At 50.0% G+C, this 20,759-nt stretch overlaps 10 protein-coding genes across 10 annotated transcripts; 5 read left to right on the forward strand and 5 right to left on the reverse strand.

Annotated features, from left to right (window-relative positions):
* Positions 1–561: 561 nt before the first annotated feature.
* Positions 562–1,184, forward strand: EI90DRAFT_3032118 (uncharacterized protein). The gene is made up of 2 exons (XM_039058367.1): positions 562–736; positions 794–1,184. The coding sequence occupies exons 1-2, from the start codon at positions 589–591 to the stop codon at positions 1,051–1,053; spliced, it is 408 nt and encodes a 135-aa protein (XP_038922735.1). The 5' UTR covers positions 562–588; the 3' UTR covers positions 1,054–1,184.
* EI90DRAFT_1302418 (uncharacterized protein) lies at positions 1,159–2,066 on the reverse strand. Its single transcript, XM_039051633.1, has one exon. The coding sequence runs from the start codon at positions 1,844–1,846 to the stop codon at positions 1,298–1,300; it is 549 nt and encodes a 182-aa protein (XP_038922736.1). The 5' UTR covers positions 1,847–2,066; the 3' UTR covers positions 1,159–1,297.
* A 1,406-nt stretch (positions 2,067–3,472) lies between these two features.
* EI90DRAFT_3032120 (uncharacterized protein) lies at positions 3,473–4,142 on the reverse strand (the record flags this gene model as incomplete). Its single annotated transcript, XM_039058368.1, has 1 exon — positions 3,473–4,142. A coding segment is annotated over one exon (572 nt), but the record flags the coding sequence as incomplete, so codon positions are not given.
* Positions 4,143–5,188: 1,046 nt separating this feature from the next.
* Positions 5,189–6,962, reverse strand: EI90DRAFT_1302493 (uncharacterized protein). Its single transcript, XM_039051635.1, has one exon. The coding sequence runs from the start codon at positions 6,518–6,520 to the stop codon at positions 5,321–5,323; it is 1,200 nt and encodes a 399-aa protein (XP_038922738.1). The 5' UTR covers positions 6,521–6,962; the 3' UTR covers positions 5,189–5,320.
* An 803-nt stretch (positions 6,963–7,765) lies between these two features.
* EI90DRAFT_1302490 (uncharacterized protein) lies at positions 7,766–9,081 on the reverse strand. The gene is made up of 3 exons (XM_039051634.1): positions 8,694–9,081; positions 7,985–8,636; positions 7,766–7,887 (listed from the first exon to the last, which is right to left on the reverse strand). Exons 1-3 carry the CDS (start codon positions 8,849–8,851, stop codon positions 7,819–7,821), a joined length of 879 nt encoding a protein of 292 aa, XP_038922739.1. The 5' UTR covers positions 8,852–9,081; the 3' UTR covers positions 7,766–7,818.
* On the reverse strand, positions 8,941–10,190 carry EI90DRAFT_1302507 (uncharacterized protein). The gene has a single exon (XM_039051636.1). It carries the CDS (start codon positions 9,812–9,814, stop codon positions 8,978–8,980), a length of 837 nt encoding a protein of 278 aa, XP_038922740.1. The 5' UTR covers positions 9,815–10,190; the 3' UTR covers positions 8,941–8,977.
* A 1,513-nt stretch (positions 10,191–11,703) lies between these two features.
* Positions 11,704–12,255, forward strand: EI90DRAFT_3115977 (uncharacterized protein; the record flags this gene model as incomplete). Its single annotated transcript, XM_039062844.1, has 1 exon — positions 11,704–12,255. One exon carries the CDS (start codon positions 11,704–11,706, stop codon positions 12,253–12,255), a length of 552 nt encoding a protein of 183 aa, XP_038922741.1.
* Positions 12,256–13,232: 977 nt separating this feature from the next.
* EI90DRAFT_1302573 (uncharacterized protein) lies at positions 13,233–13,900 on the forward strand. Its single transcript, XM_039051637.1, has one exon. It carries the CDS (start codon positions 13,370–13,372, stop codon positions 13,826–13,828), a length of 459 nt encoding a protein of 152 aa, XP_038922742.1. The 5' UTR covers positions 13,233–13,369; the 3' UTR covers positions 13,829–13,900.
* Positions 13,901–14,283: 383 nt separating this feature from the next.
* EI90DRAFT_3115978 (uncharacterized protein) lies at positions 14,284–17,151 on the forward strand (the record flags this gene model as incomplete). The annotated part of the gene is made up of 7 exons (XM_039062845.1): positions 14,284–15,022; positions 15,079–15,311; positions 15,371–15,762; positions 15,817–16,294; positions 16,345–16,539; positions 16,611–16,836; positions 16,892–17,151. 7 exons carry the CDS (start codon positions 14,284–14,286, stop codon positions 17,149–17,151), a joined length of 2,523 nt encoding a protein of 840 aa, XP_038922743.1.
* A 1,246-nt stretch (positions 17,152–18,397) lies between these two features.
* Positions 18,398–20,497, forward strand: EI90DRAFT_3011650 (uncharacterized protein; the record flags this gene model as incomplete). Its single annotated transcript, XM_039056490.1, has 7 exons — positions 18,398–18,665; positions 18,716–19,104; positions 19,147–19,413; positions 19,466–19,717; positions 19,767–19,958; positions 20,014–20,109; positions 20,156–20,497. 7 exons carry the CDS (start codon positions 18,398–18,400, stop codon positions 20,495–20,497), a joined length of 1,806 nt encoding a protein of 601 aa, XP_038922744.1.
* Positions 20,498–20,759: the final 262 nt, after the last annotated feature.

The following is a 20,759-nucleotide window of genomic DNA, read 5'->3' on the forward strand; positions in this document are numbered from 1 at the left end:
ACCAGTGGAACCTAGCACGAAATTTCCTCTGGACACGCCTCGTTCCTGTTCAACAATAGAGCCAGCCATGCCAACTCCCACGCCATGCCCTGCCCTGCCCATCCCTAATCGCACGGTTGACATGGAACAAATTGCCCGTGGAAATATTGGCATTGTCGATGGAGACGAAGCCCAATATTGGGATTTGATTCGGAAGGTTTGACAGAAAAATAGACTATGTGATGACCGAGCTGCTGATGGCAAGGATGAAAATAAGTCCTTCAATGTAATGAATATGTGCATTTGGTGGTCTCAACTCAACTGCAATATTGATCGCACCTGTGTGCTATATACCTCCATGATCACATCATATCAGCGATATCAATGACCCACCAGCGAAACACTTGTATGCAAGAAATATTGAGTTATATTTCATTCCTCAAAGATATCGCTATATATAGCCTCTGAAAGGAGCCCTGCTGGCTGTCTCTCCATTTTCTACGCATTCCTCTCCACACCGAGGTGAGAACTACTTGATTCACGTGGAATACATAGCTACTCACGCCACGTACATTAGCCGCCAGCACAATAGTAGCGTCAAAAGTCTCGATGCGATTCTGGAATGCCTTGGTCCCAATGGGTCTACTACTTCCCATCGTTGCAGCTGGATTCCATGGTGGAATAATGACTCAGGTGTCGCCCCCCAATGGCAACGGTTGGGCTAGCATATTTTGGGCTGCAGTCCCATCGGGGCATGGTGAGCCGAAGCTAGAAATGAAATTCGCCCCTGTTTAACTGATGTTTTACCCAACAGACATTTGTGACACGAATAACAATGAAATAAACAAATATGCCTCCAACCCCGTAGCCCTCGGGTACCCACTGAAGTTTCAGATTTGCAATACTACGGTTACGGTTTCCTATGACCTTAACCACTGGACCACCGACCAAGGTAACGGAGACTGTTTCCGAATTGGTCCTGATCCACTCCTCAATGCGGGTAATTGCACGGATTCCTCCCAGGCCCAGGTGTGGTATGATAAGTTCTTTTGCGACTCCCACGTGTGCGCATAAAGGCCACAAGCAGAGCTGGCATGCAGTGACCACTGCAGGAGTCGGGGAGCTTGGTCAGGGGGCTAGCTGTATGATGATTGACTGTCTAAGCCGACAATTACATTCGAAATGATCATTACTGTGTTCAAAATTCAGAAATTGGTTGGCCGAGGCACTCGAGCGGCATACACCCAATACTCCGACCAGGCCTTGTCGCCATCCCAGCATCCATCGTGGCTGTAAGACAGTGATCTGTCAGCAGCCATTATGGGGACGGAGTGCGCGGCACTAAGATGCGAGGTGGAGCTATTGGGTTACTCGGGAAAATCTTGGAGTTATTGACCGAGTGACGAATTTGAGTTGATGAAACTATTCCACCACGAGGCTTGTGGAGCACTACTTGGCCTTGATCTTCGCGACGAGAGAAATATTTGGGGCGACCAGGCTCCCCCTCTGAGTATATGAAGACCGAATCAGGAGAACGGAAAAGTCGGGACGGTTCCTCGGAGTGTTTGGAATGAATATCGTACGTCGGTGGAGGCGAAGAAAGCTCGTCAGGCTCAGAGAAAGAGCTCGAGTCTGATTGAGATAGGACAGCAATTGGGGGGCTGAGAGAATGTCCGCACTCGACAGGGACGGTTTGGCAAAATACGTGGACCCTTGATAATGTACCGCTGTCTTCCACCTGGTCCAGTTCCACCAAGATGCGTAAGCGGTACATTGTTAGACAACATGGGTATTTGGTGAGAATCAACCGAGTTTGCGGGTTGATTATTCTCAGAGGACAAGAATCGATTGCTACAACATTCAGCATTCAAGCGATAGGATGATCTATAGACCTTTGAGATTTCAATCAAGGGCGAGAGTTGAACTCCAATGACGTGAATGAGGAGCGAAAACGGGTGGGACGTTGAAAGCGGGTTAGAGGCGGAACCTTCAAAACTTTGGTCCGAGATGCTGAGGATCAAAGCTCAAGTGCACAATGCTATTGAATTGTACATCGAGGGCTATTCGTTTTCCCCTCCTCTTCCCGGTAAAATTGTTAGCATCGTGCTGAAGGCGACAAACTAATGAGACGCTTTCTTGTCCCTTCACGGGCTAGCACACCTGGGGATGTTCTTACGCCATCGCACAGGTTCGGGGCTGACAAAGCCCCCCTAGTACGGCATCTATCTAGGCTACGGACAGTTTTTCCCCTGAGCCCATCGACCGGCACGCCGGAGAGGTGATCCGAGTGAACGTGCAGGAACTGAATGGTGAGGAGATTGTGGTTTGGCGATCGATTGGAGCAACAGGAATATCACCTCACAAATAGGCCTGAAACACAGAATAGGTCGTCGTCGTCGTTTCATGTTTATTACAGTCCTTATGTTTGCACACTAGTATACTTTAGCAGTTGGGTTTGCGACTGAAACACATAACGAACAAGGGGTTCCCTGAGCAAGCTGTGACCGGTCGAGTCCCGCGTACAGCAGCCCAACATGTGCGAATAAACTGTTTCTGGAGTGTAAGTTCCCGCGAGCTCTATCGTAGAGACTCTCCCACACACCACGGAATATAGTTCTTCCTTTGGCAAGGCCTCTGTTAGATAGACTTCCGTTGGGGTTCAGCAGATCTATCCTTTATCCAGCAGAGGTATAACAAAACCGTGACGATACTGATCATGCGATCGCTCAGGTTTGTGAAAGCCACCTTGGACAACCACTCCGTGGGCCTTTATGTTGGAGGAACCGTGTGCTATGGGAGGCCGGACGAGTTTCCGTACAGCCACATTCCCACATCCGAGCGAGGAACTCGCCCGGACAGCCACATTCCCGCGGTAGCGTGACTACTTGGTCACAACACCTTTTTCTTCTTATCTATTTTAGTCACTTCGGACTTATCCGCGAGGTCCACAAACTTTATTCATTCATTTGGATTAGTTTCCTTTTTCCCTCAGTTCTCGCGCATTAGCTTGAGACTGAGGTTAGTTACAATATTCTTTTACTCTGATTTCTTATACATTGTAACTCATTGTATATTACCTTATAGCTTTAGCATTAGGTAATATTACAGTTCTCACGCATTAGCTTGAGACTGAGCTTTAGCATTAGAGCAAGCGATTATTCTGTTACTTTATAGGGGGGACCTCAGGACATTTGCATGGGGCCTTAAAGGCCTTTTTCACTAGTAACGTCCTAGGACGTCCTGGCCATTTATTTTTAATTCATTTCTGGAGGTAACCTTACAGACCAACCAGAATGTCCTAGGACGTCCTAGGACATCCTCACAACTTAGGCAAGTGCTGGCAGTTGCACAGTTTACATACATATCAGAGTTGGGGACGTTGAGCGTGCACTTCCTAGATAGGAAGCATCAGGCTGTTTAGGTCGGAGGTAACAACTGGAATATTCATGTCTATGTACAAAGTATGCATAAAGCATATGGATGATGCAGGTATATACAAGTTATGCAAAATGAGCGGGTATATACAATCATGCAATGTGGTTTGTGAAGAGTATGTGAAGAAATTAGGATGCAAGACATGCGAAGAGTACGTTAAGAAATTAGCATGTGCAAAATGATTATGAAGAGTACGTTGAGAAATGAGGAATGGAGTATAACTACAACGAATAACAACAGTGCCTCATAACCAAGATTGACCGTGATTGAGGGTCCAGTTCGAATGGGAGGCAGAGGGGGCAGATGGCCCAGTACACAAACCAGAAGCATCGGGGAAACTCGGTGCAGAGGGATCACCAAGATTTGTGAGGGCGGTATCAAAGAGCCTGTCTGCTCATGGAACCCCACAGGGAACGATGTAGATGGATTTTGTAACAGTAGGTTGGGAGTGAAGAGCTCTGGACCAAAGGAGGCCGAAGCTTGCTGCAGCATCGTTGAAGTCTTAGGGTTGTAGGTGACCATCCCCTGGCCAAAAGATGTTGCAGGGTGCTGAGGCTCCATCAAAACCCCAGGGCAAGCGAAGGTCCCACATCCAAAGGGGAATGGAGTCTGCTGGGACACCATTGGAGTCCCGGCCACCCCTACAGCCCTGGCAAGACCAGTGTTGCCGATGGTGGGGATGTGTGAAGATGAGGGGGATTGGGGAATCGTGGTCTGAACCATCATCGAGTCTGATAGCCTGGTGTGGATGCGATAAAGGATGGGTAACACACTCCTTCGCATTGGGAACACCAAATGGATCCTGACTTTCATCTGAATCATCACCAGATGCGATGATCGACTGGGACCTGGAGGCTTGCTTCGCCCGTTTCTTTTGGCACACACTAGGTGGCCCCATGGAACTCTGCTTCCTTGGTCTGGGGGATGATGGGGCAGAAGGGGTCACTTTGCTCGTGGCACTTGTGCCTCGAACCTCGGACTTGATCGCACCTGCGTGGGTCCACATCATATCTCTAGCCTGAGCAACAGAGACCACTGCGCAGCCAGATGTGCTGGAGATGACTGAGTCTTCATCGGCTTTCCATTTTCGCATTTCGACTTGGGGCCTCTGGTCAGGGGGAAGCTTCAATGTCTTCCGCCAAAGGTTCCTCCAAGTATTGTCACTCAGATCTTTGATGGACTGCGACTTGAAAAGCGAATAATAGTCGAATTCCGCATCATCCGGCCACTGGGTGAGGCAGTAGCCAGCATCGAGAAGCCTTTTCGGAAGCATGCCCCAGGGAAACTGCCCCTTCAAGGGATTATTGCCCACAACAGAGGCAGGCAGTCGGTTGGCAAGATGGGCCCATAAGGCAGCCCTACAGTCATCACGAAAACAGGGTGTTTGGGGCAGAACAAACTCCCCATCGACATTTTTCCCATCACGTTGTGCGACGAATGTCCGAATTTTGTCAACAAGAATGGTGTTGGATTTACAGATGGATTGGAACCAAGCCTCCATTGCTGCCGTGTTCGTCGACACACCATTGTGCTTCTGCATGGCAGGATGGTCCGTGGCTGAGACCATAACAATTGCCATGTGGATCCCACATAACGCAGCCCAGGTCATATCCTTCTTGATGCGGTCACGATAGAAGGCCATATTCCGAGCCTGAATGTGAGGGTCGGAGGCAAGCTGGCTAACGACACCTTTGGTGACTTCATTGTGTTGCTCCGTTATTTTCGCTGCCCACTCTTTCCATTCGGGTGATGTCTTGCCACCAAGACTCCTGATTTGGCTCTCATATTCATTGCGGATCTCCGCTTCAGTGCACTCCGGTGCATGAGCAAGGACCTCCGCTTCAGTGCCCTCTGGTGGACGAGGGAGAGATGAATCGGGTTGCTGGCGCCTGAGGCAAATGTCGCCTCATTTGTGAAGACACTGGAAGGCATTCCAACTGTTCCCATTCTGTCGACGACTTTTCGTAGTGACCATGCAGTGGGCCGCCTTCAGCAAAGTCTCCGGGGACTTTTTCCACTCGCACGCATATCTTGTTAGAGTTTCAACATGCCGCTCCATCAGATCACGTATGATTTCACGTTGACTGGTAGTCAACGGACCACCGCACAACCCAACTACCCGTGCCGAAGTGGAGTCTCCTCCCTCAGTATCCCCCACATTGTTTTCAGCCCCCTCCTCCTCATCATCATCATCATCATTCTCCATCAGTATGAGGCCAGACAAGTCAACCGCGTTTGTACCTGCCAAATCATCAATGGAGGAACCCTCATGGACACCATGTGTTATCTTGAAAGATGGCAGGTAAGGTGTGGATGCCCTGGAGGGCACTGGAGTAGAGGGAAAATCCAAGATCGACCTTGGTGACATCGCACATGCCTTATCTTCATCTGGATGTGGTGGCTGCAGTTCTGGCCCTACATTAATTGCCAGAGGCTCTTCTAGAACAACGGGGGAGGGCTCCTGCCTCAGGAGCCGAGGTTGCGAGTCACCTCCCCCTTGCTTCATGTCCGACCCCCTGTGGAGAGGAGGCAGGCGAGGGGAGTCTGGCACCGAGGTCCCTGGGCTGTTAGGGAGAGAATCAATGGCTTGATTGGGAGATGGCTCCTTTGAGGATGATGGCCTCCGCCTACGTAATGAACCAACAACCTGAACTGACAAGCTCAATTCAGCTATTGCTGGCTGTGTGGGCCGGGGATCTGGTGGAAGGGTAACAGACGTTGAGAGTGGAGTGGTAGGTGATGATTGGACAACCGGCAGGACAACAGAAGACGCTGGTGGAGCAACTCTCTTTTTGGTGGAGCGGGAGGCCGTTTTCTTGCTGGTGACAGAAGATGCCGGCGAGGCAGTGCCTTTTTTGTTAGAATGCAAGGCGTTCTTGCGGGTGACAGAAGATGGTGACGGGGCAGCACCCTTTTTGTTAGAGTGGGGACCCGTTTTCATGCCAGCAACAGGAGGCGGCAGGGAAACATCCATTTCGTTAGAAGCAGGGGCCGTGTTTGCACCGGCAGGACCCTCCAGAGACGCATGCAAGCGGGCAGAGCGCTTAACAACGCGTCCACTCGAGGTAGTTTCTCCTGTGAGTGAAACCTCGGAGTGGGGGCGCATGGTGTCGGTTATCAGGTCCAACAGCTGACAAGGCCACAAATATTGGAGTGTTGACTTTCGGCCGCCAAGATGGTGCTTCTTATTGGCAAATAAAATTTAAGTTGGCCTGAAAACTTCAAGCCGTAAAGAATAACTATCAGTTGAACAGGGGTTCTAAAGCTTAGAAGCACGCAAGCCTGAAAACTTCAAGCAGTAGAAACGGCAATGGATTAATCAGGGATGACGTGAAGTGAGGGTGCTACTTGGAAGTGCACAGGACCAAAGATTGTAAGTCGTAAATACGGCTATCGATCACCAGGACCGTACAGTTGCAACTGCCCCCCAATTGACCTGTAAAAGATTGTAAGAGAGTTGTCAGCGGTCACTTCTGACACCTACCTCGACCCAATGATTTCTGTTCGGTGTGAGGTCGAAAAAAATTTTCGACACAAACTTGCAACAACAAAATATTAATTGCGCTTATGATCGTTGTACAATATAGGAAGTACTCTTATTCGATCTGGAAATAAGGGCAAAAGTCGATGACAGTGGGGTCGACTGTGAGTCACCATTTTCGTTGACCCCTCAAGTACTGGAATGACTCCGTTTTCTCTTTCGATACCCTCTGAACAGCATCAAGTTCCGAATGGCACCGTCTATGTCCGATTTTGTCTGCCAAATGTTGGCCATGAATGCCTTCTTCCCTTTCAAAATGGCGGAGTCATATGCACAAGCAACAAGAATAAATCGAGTCGCATCGTACGTCTTCAAGTAAAATGGCAATCCATCATACCAAGCCCAAAGTACGTGAGGGCCAAAGTCGAATGCAGTTAGAATTGCATCCCTGGGAGCTATTTCATCATGCGTTGGGACCAGAGGAGCGCGTGCGTGGTAAAGAAGCTCATTGCCAATGTTTTCGTTAGTTAAAACTGGTGGTGCATCAGCAAGAAAAAAATTCCGCTCGAGTCCCCACTCAAACTCCCCCCATACCAGCCTGATGTAATGTAAATCAAAGCGGGAATCCCAAAAATATCTCAAAGCCTCCTTTCCGGAGAATGGATCGATCGGGGCTATTACCGAGTGCTGGAGCGCAGCATGGTAGTGCTCACTGTCCGCTGACAGAGCTGCGAGGACTTCGTCCAGAACACTGCGCTGTTTTGCCAAGACCGCAACGTGCCATATTCCATACTTGGAAGATGTTTTCGTGGCCCTGATTTGAGTAACGGCATACACTCCGGATATGTTGAAGAGATCCTTAGCCCACGTGTTCAGAGTCGTTCTGTCAAACGACGTGAAGTGCACACTGTCAAGGGGGGTTCTTAAGCAATGCCAAGATGCGTAGGGGAGAGTCTGACGGGATTGAGTAGGTGGGGCAGGTGGCATATGTTCTACAACAGGAGGGTTCAACAGGGATGCAAACCATGCCCAAGCGTGTTCAGAAAAGGGTCCAACCCAACCCACAGATACAGGTCCGGAATCACCTACACCTACTTGTAGTGGTTGCGACGATGGGGCATCCACATCCGTCTTTTCATCAACACTTGTTGCTGGTGAGCGCTGATGGAAAGGGGCATGTTGCTGGGGGATGGAAGGTGAGCGTGGGCGAGGAGAGGCAGGCCTCCGAGAAGAGGGAGCGGGTCCACGAGAAGGAGAGGGTGGGCCTGGAGCGACATCAAGAGGGCAAGGAGTGCGCTGATGGGGGGAGGGAGCACGCGGCCAAGGAGGGGAAGAAATGGGCCACCGAAAAGGGGAAGGCGCGTCACGAGGAGAAGGCACGCACCAGTGGGGAGAAGGAAGAGAAGAATGATCACCACATCCATGAGAAGGAGAGGTCAGATGAGACACCTTTCTTGGGCCTGGGGAAGGTATTGGAGACGTGCGGCGCCTAGCCTTCCGATGCTGCAGGTCCCAAAGATAAGGCTGGCGAGCAGCCAAATGATCTCGCTTTGAACGCAAGGGTGAGTGCCCATGGCAACCTCGCGGTGGAGACTGTCTGAGATTTCCAGGTGTAGCTTCAACGACATCCATGCTTCTTGATCTAGATTGACTAGCACCACCTGGTTCCATAGTTGGGGCCATTAATGGGGAGGGGACTGTATTTTGGAAGGGGGTCTCTGTTGGTGGCAACGTTGGCAACCTAGTAATCACGAGTTAGACAATTTGCATGAATATTATTCGATATGCGAATGCGTACCCCTTAGAAACCAAATACTCGGAGCACTGCTGCTGGCGTCGAGCAAGCTCGCTCGCCGAGAGTTTCTCTGGTCTATTCCACTTGCGTCGACAGTATCGTTCCAGCGGTGTCTGCCTCTTGGCCCCCCAGTTGGTTGGCTTCAGATTCTTCCCACTCATCCCCGCAAGAATGTGCTCAACCTCTCTCCGCGCACCCTGGAAGCCAAGGTAGGCACGAGCAAGTAGGATGGAGCCATCTAGATGATGCAAAGCATCTCTCTCCTCCTGTAGGTGTTGCCTCTCGAGTCATTCGTAACATTCGATGCCGCCCGGAAGGTTTTCATAAACATGTTCCGGCGGCGGCAATGCCGCCTGGAATCGTCCCCCAAAATCCAAAACATCCTCAATTTCCTCTCTAGAAACTCTGCACACGATGGGACCACATTCTTCATCATTGGCTTCGGGTTCAGGATTGGCATTAGCGAAGAACTCAAAACTTTCTGGGAAAAGATCATGAATGACAGCGAGGATCGCGGTCCGAGATTGAGCACCCAGTTCGAATTGCCTGCCCATCAGCTCCGAAATTCGACTAATCGCAACTAGGATAGGATGGGGAGGTTCAGACCTCTCAAGTCCAGATATCAAACCTTCTGGGTGGTGAATGTCTCTATGAAGGACACGGTAATAGGCATGTACGGACATGCATTGTGAGGCAGGCTCAAACGCCACACAGAGCGATTCCGCCATACGATGAGTGCTCGTGTTTGGAGGTAAAGGACAGCTTTCGACAATGTAAACTGGAGTGCCATGACGAATCATCTGTTCCAGTTGCTCTCCTAATTGATATGTCTCATCGGGAGCCATGTTTGACATGTAAATCGTACAGCCTGACTGTTGATGGTCGACATGAAAACGAGGCGGGGATAGCCCGTGAGCAGCAGCAAGGGTATCAATGAACTGGAACATTGCCCAGACGGCCCAAGCCCGAAGGTCAGCGGCACGCAGGATGAACTGTTTGACAGAGCGTTGACGCTCTGCGACGGGCTTACTCTTCTTGAAATCCCTCCAGTCTTTTAATAAATAAATGGGCCTTTCATCGGGCATCCGCAATGGCAATGATGCCCACTGTAGTAGCGAGGCCATAGCATCAAACACTTGAGTACATTACGTTCTCCACTTCATTCAGCCCAGAAACAAGTTGAGGGCTGGGATCACGAAACATCGAATACCAGGATACGTCACCACGCCACGGATCATTCGGGACTTTAATGTAGTATGACCTCCATGGGCGTTGATAATCATAAAGAACCGGGTATTGCATAAAATCCCAAGGCGCAACGAATGGCCAAAGGTGGAATTGGGAGGGAATATCTTGACCGTGTAATCCTGGCCATAGCGTCTTCTGGCCATGTTGATTGAAAGCCGTTGCATGGCTGTGCATTCCGGGGAATCGATACGTATCAGCCAATGGGGTGTTTGAATATTTCAGCACGTAGGCTGAAGGCTGCACTGGCTCTGAAAATGCCATTTATTGGCCTGCATTAAATGTCTGAGGCTCGTACATACCGGATAACGGCCTCAGTGCTGATTGGATCTGCGAGACCCTGTAATCCTCGATGGATGAAGCTGCATCCAAGTGACCAAGAACATCCCTAGAGTTGAAAAACCCTGGCTCAACCGTCCAGCTAATCCCACAACTCGATATAAGACCAGGCAACCCATCTCCGCACAAAGCTTCAGTGGCGGGCATCGTTGGAGCGGACGACGATGAGTGATTACGAAAAAATGAGGCTGAAAGGTTCGAAGACGTCTCCTTCGGGATTTTCTTGAACCTCAGGTTCTTCGGCAAATGAGGTAGCCTCTGGGCGATAGGTGAGCTACCTGCATTAGTCTGACCCGCCTGGGGCGCAATAACCCCCGAAACACGAGGAGGGGCTGACTTGGCCGCATGAGAAACATCGGTCTGAGATAGTCCGGAGGCAACAACCTCCTTCATGATGACAGAGGATAACACAACTTTATTGACAGCTCTCCTCCCCGTGGCTTGACGCGTGGAAGTCTTTCTGCCGGAATTTGACATTTGTTGCACAACTCCATGATTATATAATATAAATAGAACTCCATGACACGTGACAACTTTGGTTCCGTTGGCTTGCCACGCAAGCACATCACTGAACCCCATGGTATCCCATCCCGGTAACACCATAAGCTAACCACTTGAATTTTCATGAAAATTCCTCCTCTTATCCCACAGACATATTTGTGGGTGATCCTCTTTGTTTCTCCTTTGTTTCAAATACAAATCTGGGTTTGGTGCCCCTTTCCCCAATTTACCTGACATTAAGTCACCTGGTGTCCTATGGGTGCGTTATCGTGCTCTTGGATGGTGGCATACAATACTGATTGGTATTCTCAAACAGTTTTCATGCTACTCCTGTCCAGTTTGTACCCATGAAAGGGCCCACCATTCACTAGATCATTTTGACCAGTGGAAGACATGCCAGTTGGACCATCAAAATCCCTCATCGCTTTGCCACAGTAGGGGATTCACAGTCAGTACGTAGTAGCTCATATAGCTGATGAGATCCAGATGGAAAAGGCGAGTGCATTTAATCGATTTTTTCCTATTGATGACTGCACTCTTGGAGCTTCCGCAAGGTCCGGGTTCCTACTGCTTAGTATCCAAGTCGAAACCGTTCCTCCAACATTCCGTGTCATCTTACTTTATCATTATTTACATCGGGATGACTGCTCGTCGACGTCGTCGTTGTCGTCGTTTGCACTGCCACCATCGCCCACCTCGTCAAAACATTCATCACTCGGCACACGATACGGGACTTCCTGCGTACTTGGGCTATTCTCTTACCCATCCCATTTCATTCGAACGCTGCGGCCCCGTTCCAAACGCCCGCGAACTCCGCGAACTCGTTTTGAACCCCGCGAACTCGTCTCGAACGCCATGAACTGATTCGAACTCACCCGAACGCATTCGTACTTCCGCCCCCAACCCGCAAACCGCCATTTACGCCACAATGAAAACTCAGTTCAACCGAGTGAAGACTTGGTTACCTCGAAAGGGGTCGAACAAAAAAACGTGGGCACATCTACACAAGCGCTTCGTTGTTCGAGTCCAGAACGATCCAGACTATCTGCTCGTGTACAGCGACGGCTCGCGGATTGTTATTGGCGGGGCAGATAAGTATGGGTACGGTGTCGTGGGGTTTACCGACTCTGTGGAAGTTTTCCAAGCTTCGGATGGGCAGAATGGGGGCATGATATTGTTCGAGGCCGAGATGAAAGGGTTTCAGCTGGCAGCGGAGAGAATTCGACAATATCTGGATGACCCAAGTACGACCCAGCCGCCGACGCGGGTGTATGTATTCGGCGACGATGTCGACTCCCTGAGGCGGATACTGAGGTCAAAGCCGAACAAAGGGGAACAGTATGCGCGTGCATTTCGAAGGGCCATTGAGGCGGTCTTGTCCAATCGGCCGCACCTCCAGGTGACGGTGGGTTGGTCCCCGTCACATTGTGGAATACGCGGGAATTCTGGACTGGCGAAGCAGAGTGCTCGCAATGCCTGAACTCTATCTACCGTTACATTTTTGTATTTACAACAACCCTCTTTTGTATATTTTTCTTTCATTCTCGCTGTAGAATAACCCTGCGCCACCAATGTCATCATTGTATCATCCCAGAAGTGACTCAATTACGGCCTTCGATCAAAACCTTAATGTTATATGTATAGTGACTCAAATTGATGATTACTGCGTTTTTGAGGGAATCTGTCAATTTCCAAGTGAATGGGGTGTCAATATGTTCACTACATATTGACCCGTTTTGACCACACTCATCCCCGTGGGAACCAATACAATCGTGGGGTATGCATGTCCCTCCAAATGGCCGCCCGGCCAAAGCCGAGGCACCTGCTCCATCACACTCGTTAGCGCCGTTGTAGGTGATGTGCGCGTCAATTAACGCCAGTATAACATATGTCACACTATAGATACGACTTCAACCCCTGATTGCGGCTCTACGTCCACACGTCCCGGTAAGCGCCCACAAAATCTGTCGATCCCACCCAGCTTTACCATCCACCATTCCACAGCTCAAGGTTGCCACACACGATCCTTTATATTACTACAGCCATATAGGTACGAGTTGAACCTCTGATCGCGGCTCTACGTCCACGCGTCCCGTAAGCGCCCAAAATCTATTGATCCCACCCAGCTTTGACATCGTGCCATGTAAATGTTGTACTCCATTCCACAGCTCAGGGTTGCCACGCACAATCCTTTCCAGCCCTGTCGGCCATCTCTGCGCTCATAGAAAACTCCATTTCCGGTTAGTGTTCTCCCTGTTTGCTCTCGGCGTTGCAGCTAACAAAAACTTTCTAGATATCATTGAGGGCTCTTCTCTTCATCTTTAACCGCAGACGACTAGAGGTGCTTCACGCATCGCTAGTGAATCATGGTTACCGTGAAGATATTTGACTGACGAGGGCCAGAGGTTGTATTCAACACCGCTGGCACTCACGGTCATCTTGGTCTTCTTGCCCACCCCCTGCAACGCCAACCTCCCGTTCTAATCCTGCGCAGTACACTCGACATTCATACCCCCCCCAATCAGCTCTTCTACCCAAACGGTGCATTACATCACGCGCCGATATCCAAACTTCTAGTTCAGCGTTACTCGTGTATGGGCCCGCAAGTCTCACTGCCTGTGGTTAGGCATTCCTGGCACCGCAGCAAACGTTTTGCGCATCGTCTTTTAACATCAAACGGCACTAACAATCCCACTCGGTGGACATTGTCCCTGCCCCGGATTGTGTACTGTCAATTCGTCCAATCCTTATTCGTGGTCTCGTACTCAGGTTTGGCTTTCTGGACATCACTCGCACACCAAGCGGCGCTTACACGACGTGCCAAATGGTGCGATCAGACACGAACCTCAACCTTACCCTTCTGCCACCCTCGACCTTCTGCACCCACCAATTGTGCCATCCAATCCGTGTTAGTGGACTCGTATTCACATTCACCACTTGTGCACCACGTGCCCGAAACCCTGTGCTTGAGTGACTTGAGAAACGGCGGTGCAATTAGACAAGAACACCGTGCGCTCGCCACCGGCCTACCCCGTGTACTCCATACCCCGTAGCAAATACCTTTATAAGAGTAGTTCCAACGCTACGCCCCTCTCTCCCCGTCATTGAGGGCTAACAATCTCGTTAAATTCCTCGCCACCCTCTACCCCGTGTTGCGCGCCACCCTTTATCCAGTCCGTCTTAGCGAGCCCGTATTCTCATTTCATCTGGATACTATGCGCACCCCATCCGGCGCCCAAGTGCTGAGAGAAACGGTACAATTTGACTGGGGCTCCCATCCGACCGACGTGTGCCCCACTGCATATTTGATAGTTCCAGCACCATACCACTGCTCCACTGCCCACCAATTGCCCTGTTTGCCTATTGGTATGCCCCACAGCTACACACACTGACTGAATGTGCAGCTGACTGAGTATATCTTAGACTAGCCACGCAACCGCTGCATACTTGTTGAGAAGAGCCTGTCCTGTTCTTTTCCGTTCACCCTATCTCTTAACGGCTACATACCATGCCGAGGCATAAGCCTGTAATTCCTCGCCTTACTACCTCTCCTGTAAAAAAGTATCACCCGTATAATTTAAGCAAACCCAAAAAATATGTGGATCTCCTTGGTGGCCAGTCTGCACCTGAATCCAAACCCTCAATGTGCAAAAAGAAAGGACATGAGCGCATTCCAACCGCTGAAGTCCCCATTCCCCAGCCATCGCGACGTGTCGAGATAGCAAACGCCAGTGGCACCGTGATGACCCAACGCTGGGGGCCTGGAATCGCATCTAGAGATTGGTGGCCAGTGCCAAATCGCCACGATCATGTAGGAAATGCAATATCAACAGATGCCAGCAATGTTTCGACTCCCCCTTCAACGCCGGCTCTAAAAAAGGAATCACCGAAATGGGAGGCATCACCTCAAGGTTGGCTGGAAGGTATCGCAGAACCCGCTCTTTCAAACCCAGACTCCGCCTTGCCCCCTACACCTTCGCGGTCAGCTTCCCAAAAACGGGCCAAGAGAGCATTACGAAATCCGCAAAAGCAAGCTGCATGGCTCCATTGGCACTGCGATATAATACACAACGCACTGGAAATCTATCTAGAAGTAGAGGCAAAGAAGGCAGGACGCATACCCCTTGCCACCCCCAGCGAGACGTCATTTGACAGAAACGGAAAACTACAAACACCGGCAGTATCGCTGTGCTCTCACTGCAATGCGTCTCCCCGGTTTCATTCGCTCATGACGATCGCGTTCTCAGGTACGTTTCCGTTCTGATCTCGCTCAACAAACAATGACCCAATGACCCCGGGCCAGGTGCCATGCGGCGGATGTTCAAATATTGTGAATGTCCATCTAATACTCTCCCGCTTAGCATCATCCAGTCTGGCTACTTTCCGGGGTCACCTGTAATGCCTCAAGTTGCCTTCCATTTCGACGTCCTTTCGCTGTATTCAGCCTTACATGTGGACTCATATACCCTGGCTGCCTCCTTTCATGCCGCTTTGTTTTCCATGTTACAAGAGAATGGCTACGAGTTCACCCACAACGTGAGATTCATTTGTTATTTGTCAGGAATTGGCATGTTCATGATCTGGCGTTCATATAGGACCCTTTTCTCCAGTCGTTTAGTGAGGCGATCACTTGGTTCCAGGCCTTACGTGATTTAGTAGACGTTGAAACGGAGAGAGAATTCCTCCATCCCTCATCCCTTGTGGCGCCTGATGCACCGCTATGGTGTTCCGCGCTGGCCGAGTCCGCCGGGTCCATCCACGCTGTTCCTGCTCACAACGGAGATCCTTCAGTCGCTACGTCCCATGGCATGGTATCTGTTGACCACGGCATCCCAACCTTCACAAAGACGTCACAGGATCTTCCGTCGATGGTCCCTGAGCGAGCAAGGCTCATTCACAACCCATCCAACACCACCGCCAGCCCATACCTCCGTGCGAGATGCCCCCAATGTTTTGGAGGTTTGATATGGGGTAGTTCAGCCAACGAGTTAGTCTTCTCATGGATGTCCTCCGAGAACAGGTATACTAAGTGTTTCCCTAGATGTCCTCACGTCATCGTCGCTATGGATGGTAATATGCAACATAGGCAGTACATGTTCATTGGAGGAGACATGGTCCTTCCCTGGAATGAAACCTGTACATTCCTCACCGATGCCGAAATTGAGGAAGCTGCCCTCCATGTCTCTGATGCACGAGCTGCATCTAGAGGTTGTTCGGAAGAATCTCGTCCCTCATCCCTTGTACCGGATGGTGCTATTGATGAATGTGAAGAATCACACAGAGCCACAAAACATGGAAAACGGACTGCCTCGAAAACGGATACATTCCGTTTGAAGGGTCTGATGGCAACTGTATGCCGTCATGATATCCCCCTTTTCCTCTGCGATGTACGCACTCCAGGTGAACAGCAGCACTTTTCAATTGCCATGCTCCTTGCACTCAACCGCCAACTACCCTCAAACGCCACCATTGGATTAATGTATGATGTTGGATGTGTTCTCGATCGATCAATTGCCAAGGTATGACTTTGTGTAGCATTCAGGTACAACCTCTTGATATACAAACAAAGTACAATCTCATTCCTGAAATCGCTCCTAGATTGAGCATCGCCGTTTCAGTCTTCCATGCCTATGCACATCAATTCTGTTGTCAAATCGCATTTCACCCCTGGAAACGAAATGGGTTCGGAAAGTCAAACGGGGAAGGAAATGAGCGGCTATGGTCCTTAATTGTTGATACAATAGCGCCTGAATGCATAATGAGTGTGAGTCTCACCAGGCCAAACACTGTTTGTTCGACAACCCTATCTTATCCAAGGTTCTCCCCAAACTATAGCCAGCTAAACGAATCACAACTATTGACCACAAAATCAAGAAGATTGCGATCCGTGGCCGAGACCGTCTTGCTTCATTGGCGAGGTCCAAACTGGCCACCATTCTCCGTGAGGAGGCGCTTCTGATGGATTTTCTTAAAGATTTGGAGAGTGACAGGGGATTCACAACTCCTTTCCTTCGATCCCAGTGGGAAGAGCAAAAGACTTTGCAGCTCTCCGTTCGAACTTGTATGTCTGTTTCCAATCCCGTGTTCGCCGTTGACCTATGCTGGTTATGGTCTAGACAATGACCAAGCCGGAATGAAAAAGTTTGCGAGACTTCTCGAAGCCGAACGGTCAGCGCAAGCACATTCGGAAGCATTGGATGCTGTAAAGAAGGAGTTGGACCGAATCAGCTTGGCGCAAACACTGTCCCACAGCCCTATCAATCTTGACGAACATTTCCAAGCCGCTCAGCATGTATGGTTGTTGCGTGATGAATCTCAACAACGCCTACGAGATCTGACAGCTCAAATTGGCCTGTCTGATTTGAAACCTCCATGAAATCCATCTAGCACAGAAAGGGACTATATGGAGAAGTACATCCTGGCCCGATTCCGCAAACATGCCATCCTTATCCGCTTAGCCAAGTACCAGGACGAGATGAACCCTATTCGAAGCTCGCAACGGCGTGGAGGACGACTCATTACAAAAGTTGGTAAGCACAACCCCATTTGAGGTGAATGGTGATGTGCTTGAAGGCTTATCCGGTACTTATAGGCTACTCGAAGATGGTCTCAGTGTTCAATAGTGCAAAAGACCGTGCCCGTGTTATTTCCGACCAGGTCACGCGATATAACGAGCTTGTTGACAGCTGTTAGAATGCGGGGATTCGGACGACTCCGGAATGGAATCGGAGACTTAGCATGGAAGGACCTCGGCCTCAGCGACTCAGGTGGAGCGCTGTGCCATTGCTGGTTGTCCTGGGGGTCCCTAATTTCGGATCTAGCAGAGGGAAAGTCTCTTGGGGGGAATTCCAGTCGATTTCGGACTGAGGTTACAAGTTACTAGGTACATTGTATATAAGGAGGGGTCTGGAATCAAAAGGAACAAGGGTAGGACAAAAGGAGACAAAGGGAGATGGAAAGGGGAACAACACCGAGGGTCAAGTGTTTGACTCAATGGTGTTTCTCAAAGGAGGAATGAAGGGCCAAGGCCCAAGAAGGAAGGAAGGAGGATGGGAGTCGGGAATGGCTAGCTGACTGAATAGAAAAGAAGCAGCAGCCCAAATAGGAATGAGGGAGTATAGCAGAATTGAAATGGACAATGCAATAGTTGCAAGGTCCGGAGTAAGTCCGGAAAGTCCGAACTCGGAGGTTAAACTCCGGAATATTGGCAAACGTAATTAAATGGAATGAGCTAACCAATACAATGGGTATAAGCGGAGGTGGGGTCAAAGTCCGAGGTCGGAGCTAAGACCGGAGGTTCCGGAGACGAGACGTGAACAGGATACCGGAGTGGAGGTCCGGAGTCGGGAGCATAGGTTTTGCGTACTCGTCTGGAAGGTGTCGAGGTTGGGGTCGGACCCGGAATGTTCCGGAGTCGGACCGAAGGTGGTGTCTGAGCCGGAGGTGGGATAACCTCTTGGGAGTCGGCAAGGAGAAGGTGACGGAAGGGAAGTAGGGCTCCGGAAGTCGGAGTTCGGAGTTCCGGGAGCCCGGAGCGGAGGTCGGGATTGTATGGATATGACAACAGCCTCGAGCGTTCCGATAGGCCCTCCTGGCTCCCGGATTCTTTGAAGCACACCAAAATGGACGTCAAAATACTGCTTAACATGGATCCCAGTGATGAGCAGTGGACAAACATGTGGGAGAGCCTGTGGGTTTCCAACTGGAACCTGGATGAGAAACCACCTGCCTTTATTGTCGATCAGCAGGTTCGCCATGGCATAGTAGCAGTGCTGTCGCTCGCTCGTATTGAGGAAGAAAAGCTTAGGCTCGCTCGAGAGGAACTCAACGCGCGCACCTGGATCGTCCAGTCGGTAGACTCCATGATTCGGACCACAGACGATATTCATCGTATGTCCTACAATTCCCACAAATCACCAATACACTAACATTGATTCCAGCTCTTTATAAATATCGATGGCAACTACGCCTCAAGTTGTTACTCAAGTGCCGTGATACAATCATGAACGGACCATTTCCTTGCGTCAATCTGTGGCGTGCATCGACACACTACCTGCTTGCAAACCTAGAACATTCAGACCCCCAGGCTGCACCGAGTGCCATGGAGTATTCCTCCTTCCGCCTTCCCCCCCCTGGTTCCGCAACTCTATCCTCAGGAACACACGGCATAGACCCCAAAGACGATGCTGTAGTCACAAATGAACTAAGTGCACTCACTGGACTTATCCGGATGAGCCCAGAGCCGGATGACAACGACGATATTGATGATATCGAGCCCTCTACTGACAGTGGCAGTGGCCCAGGCGATACTCTCGAACCTGAGATACCCGTAAACCATTCAGACGGTGAACCAGAGATATGACTCGATGAGACAATGGACCCCATTGACAATCCTGATCCACACACTGAACCTCTTACGGACTTGGTTCCTCATAGATTGAGAGATGCAGATAGTCCTGGCTGCAACAAAAGTATTGAGGAGAAGTTCTGGAATGAGAACCCCCATCCCCAAAGTCTTCCTCCAATTACAACAATCTTCGATGCCATCCGTTCACCCACCCAGTCCATCCAACAACAAAAGCCAACCAAAATTTGGAAGGAAATAATGGAGTTGCTTCTGCCTCAAGACGCCGGAAAAGTAAGAATCCTCCCAGGCTCCCCAGTGACTCATGCCACTGATATCTCATTAGATAGTGAATGAGAGCAAAACAAGAGATAAAGCAAGATATTACAAACATATTGCGATCTTCCCTGATGCATTACCGACAGTCAATCGCCAGCGGCTGATACATGGAGCAATAATCGATGCCTACGTTGAGATGCTGCAAGACCTTACAGACAAAAAGCTATGGGATATCCTCAAGACTACTCGCCCCCACGTGATCATGTTTCCTACTCAGTGTGAAGGAATGAGGCATTGTATGGCAGTTCACCTGTTGGATGTATGTGGGAATGCTTACACCGATGGACCCTGTACTAACCAACCTTCAGCGAGCCACAAAGAAGGTCCGAACTGATCTTTTTGATGCAAGCACTTGGACAATTCCATGCTACTCAAGGAAGCGCAGTCACTGGCTGCTTGGCGTTGTAAACTTCGAACAACGAGAGCTGCGCTATCTTGACAGCATGCCTCTCCAGCAAAATGCTCATATAGGCTGTCATGGTCCACAGTGGGTGTTTACAGTGCGTTCCCAAACTCTAACCTGCATCTCAGTGTCAATGATACCTCTTTCATCAGATACTTCAGGGACTAGTCAATGCCACCTGGTTGTTCATCCACCCTGATGATGAGCATGGATACAACTGGTCCAATTGGTCCACTCGAGCAGTCACTGTAGGTGTGCATCTCGCTGAATCGTGAACATCATATATATTAAAAGCCCCAGATGGAACCGCACCAATGGAATGGGTATGATTGTGGGGTTTGGACCATGGCTGACATTCAAGCTATACACATCGGACTTGATGCTGCGCCGAAAGACATGAACATCGACAATTTTCGGGATAGGGTGAAACAACAGATCCTTTCCCTTCCTCCATCGACACTGCGTTGGCAGCCTACCTGGAGAAGCCTGGATCCGGACCTCATTCATGAACTGCGGTGCCGAGCTGCTAAAGTGGCCGCAACATTTCCCGTTAATTATTCCGAGCTCAAAATCGATCACACGGACTTCCCATTAGTGATGGATGATGAACAAGAACAAATAGATTTGACCGACTAGTGGAGTCTATGTATGATGGATTCGTAGTCTGTATCTACTTTCTCCTGAGATACTGAATCCCAACGAAGATGTCCCATTTCGTGATTCGTGAAAAACTCACGGGTATGAAGTTGCTCACCTTTTCGTGGTCATCAGATCCGCTGTACTCAATCCTAGCTGGGTGTGAGTTGATTTGGATCTTGCTATTCACGCCAGAACCGTTTCCAGTGCCGCAAAGCAAGAGACAGCTGTTTAAACAACCACCTGCCCCAGCCGGATCGCG

The sequence above is a fragment of the Cantharellus anzutake genome, assembly GCF_015039405.1.
Source record: "Cantharellus anzutake strain C23 chromosome Unknown EI90scaffold_3, whole genome shotgun sequence".
NCBI lineage: Eukaryota > Fungi > Basidiomycota > Agaricomycetes > Cantharellales > Hydnaceae > Cantharellus > Cantharellus anzutake.

What these genes read in the sequence shown, in the direction of transcription:
- EI90DRAFT_3032118 (XM_039058367.1), top strand. Translation starts at nt 589, where the DNA reads ATGCGATTCTGGAATGCCTTGGTCCCAATGGGTCTACTACTTCCCATC. An exon ending in TGCAGTCCCATCGGGGCATG is followed by an intron (nt 737 to 793) that starts GTGAGCCGAAGC and finishes TTTACCCAACAG; the next exon opens with ACATTTGTGACACGAATAAC.
- EI90DRAFT_1302490 (XM_039051634.1), bottom strand. Translation starts at nt 8,851, where the DNA reads ATGAGTGGGAAGAATCTGAAGCCAACCAACTGGGGGGCCAAGAGGCAG. An exon ending in GAGTATTTGGTTTCTAAGGG is followed by an intron (nt 8,637 to 8,693) that starts GTACGCATTCGC and finishes CGTGATTACTAG; the next exon opens with GTTGCCAACGTTGCCACCAA. An exon ending in CGCAACCACTACAAGTAGGT is followed by an intron (nt 7,888 to 7,984) that starts GTAGGTGATTCC and finishes CTCCTGTTGTAG; the next exon opens with AACATATGCCACCTGCCCCA.
- EI90DRAFT_1302493 (XM_039051635.1), bottom strand. Translation starts at nt 6,520, where the DNA reads ATGCGCCCCCACTCCGAGGTTTCACTCACAGGAGAAACTACCTCGAGT.
- EI90DRAFT_1302507 (XM_039051636.1), bottom strand. Translation starts at nt 9,814, where the DNA reads ATGGCCTCGCTACTACAGTGGGCATCATTGCCATTGCGGATGCCCGAT.
- EI90DRAFT_1302573 (XM_039051637.1), top strand. Translation starts at nt 13,370, where the DNA reads ATGGGCCCGCAAGTCTCACTGCCTGTGGTTAGGCATTCCTGGCACCGC.
- EI90DRAFT_1302418 (XM_039051633.1), bottom strand. Translation starts at nt 1,846, where the DNA reads ATGCTGAATGTTGTAGCAATCGATTCTTGTCCTCTGAGAATAATCAAC.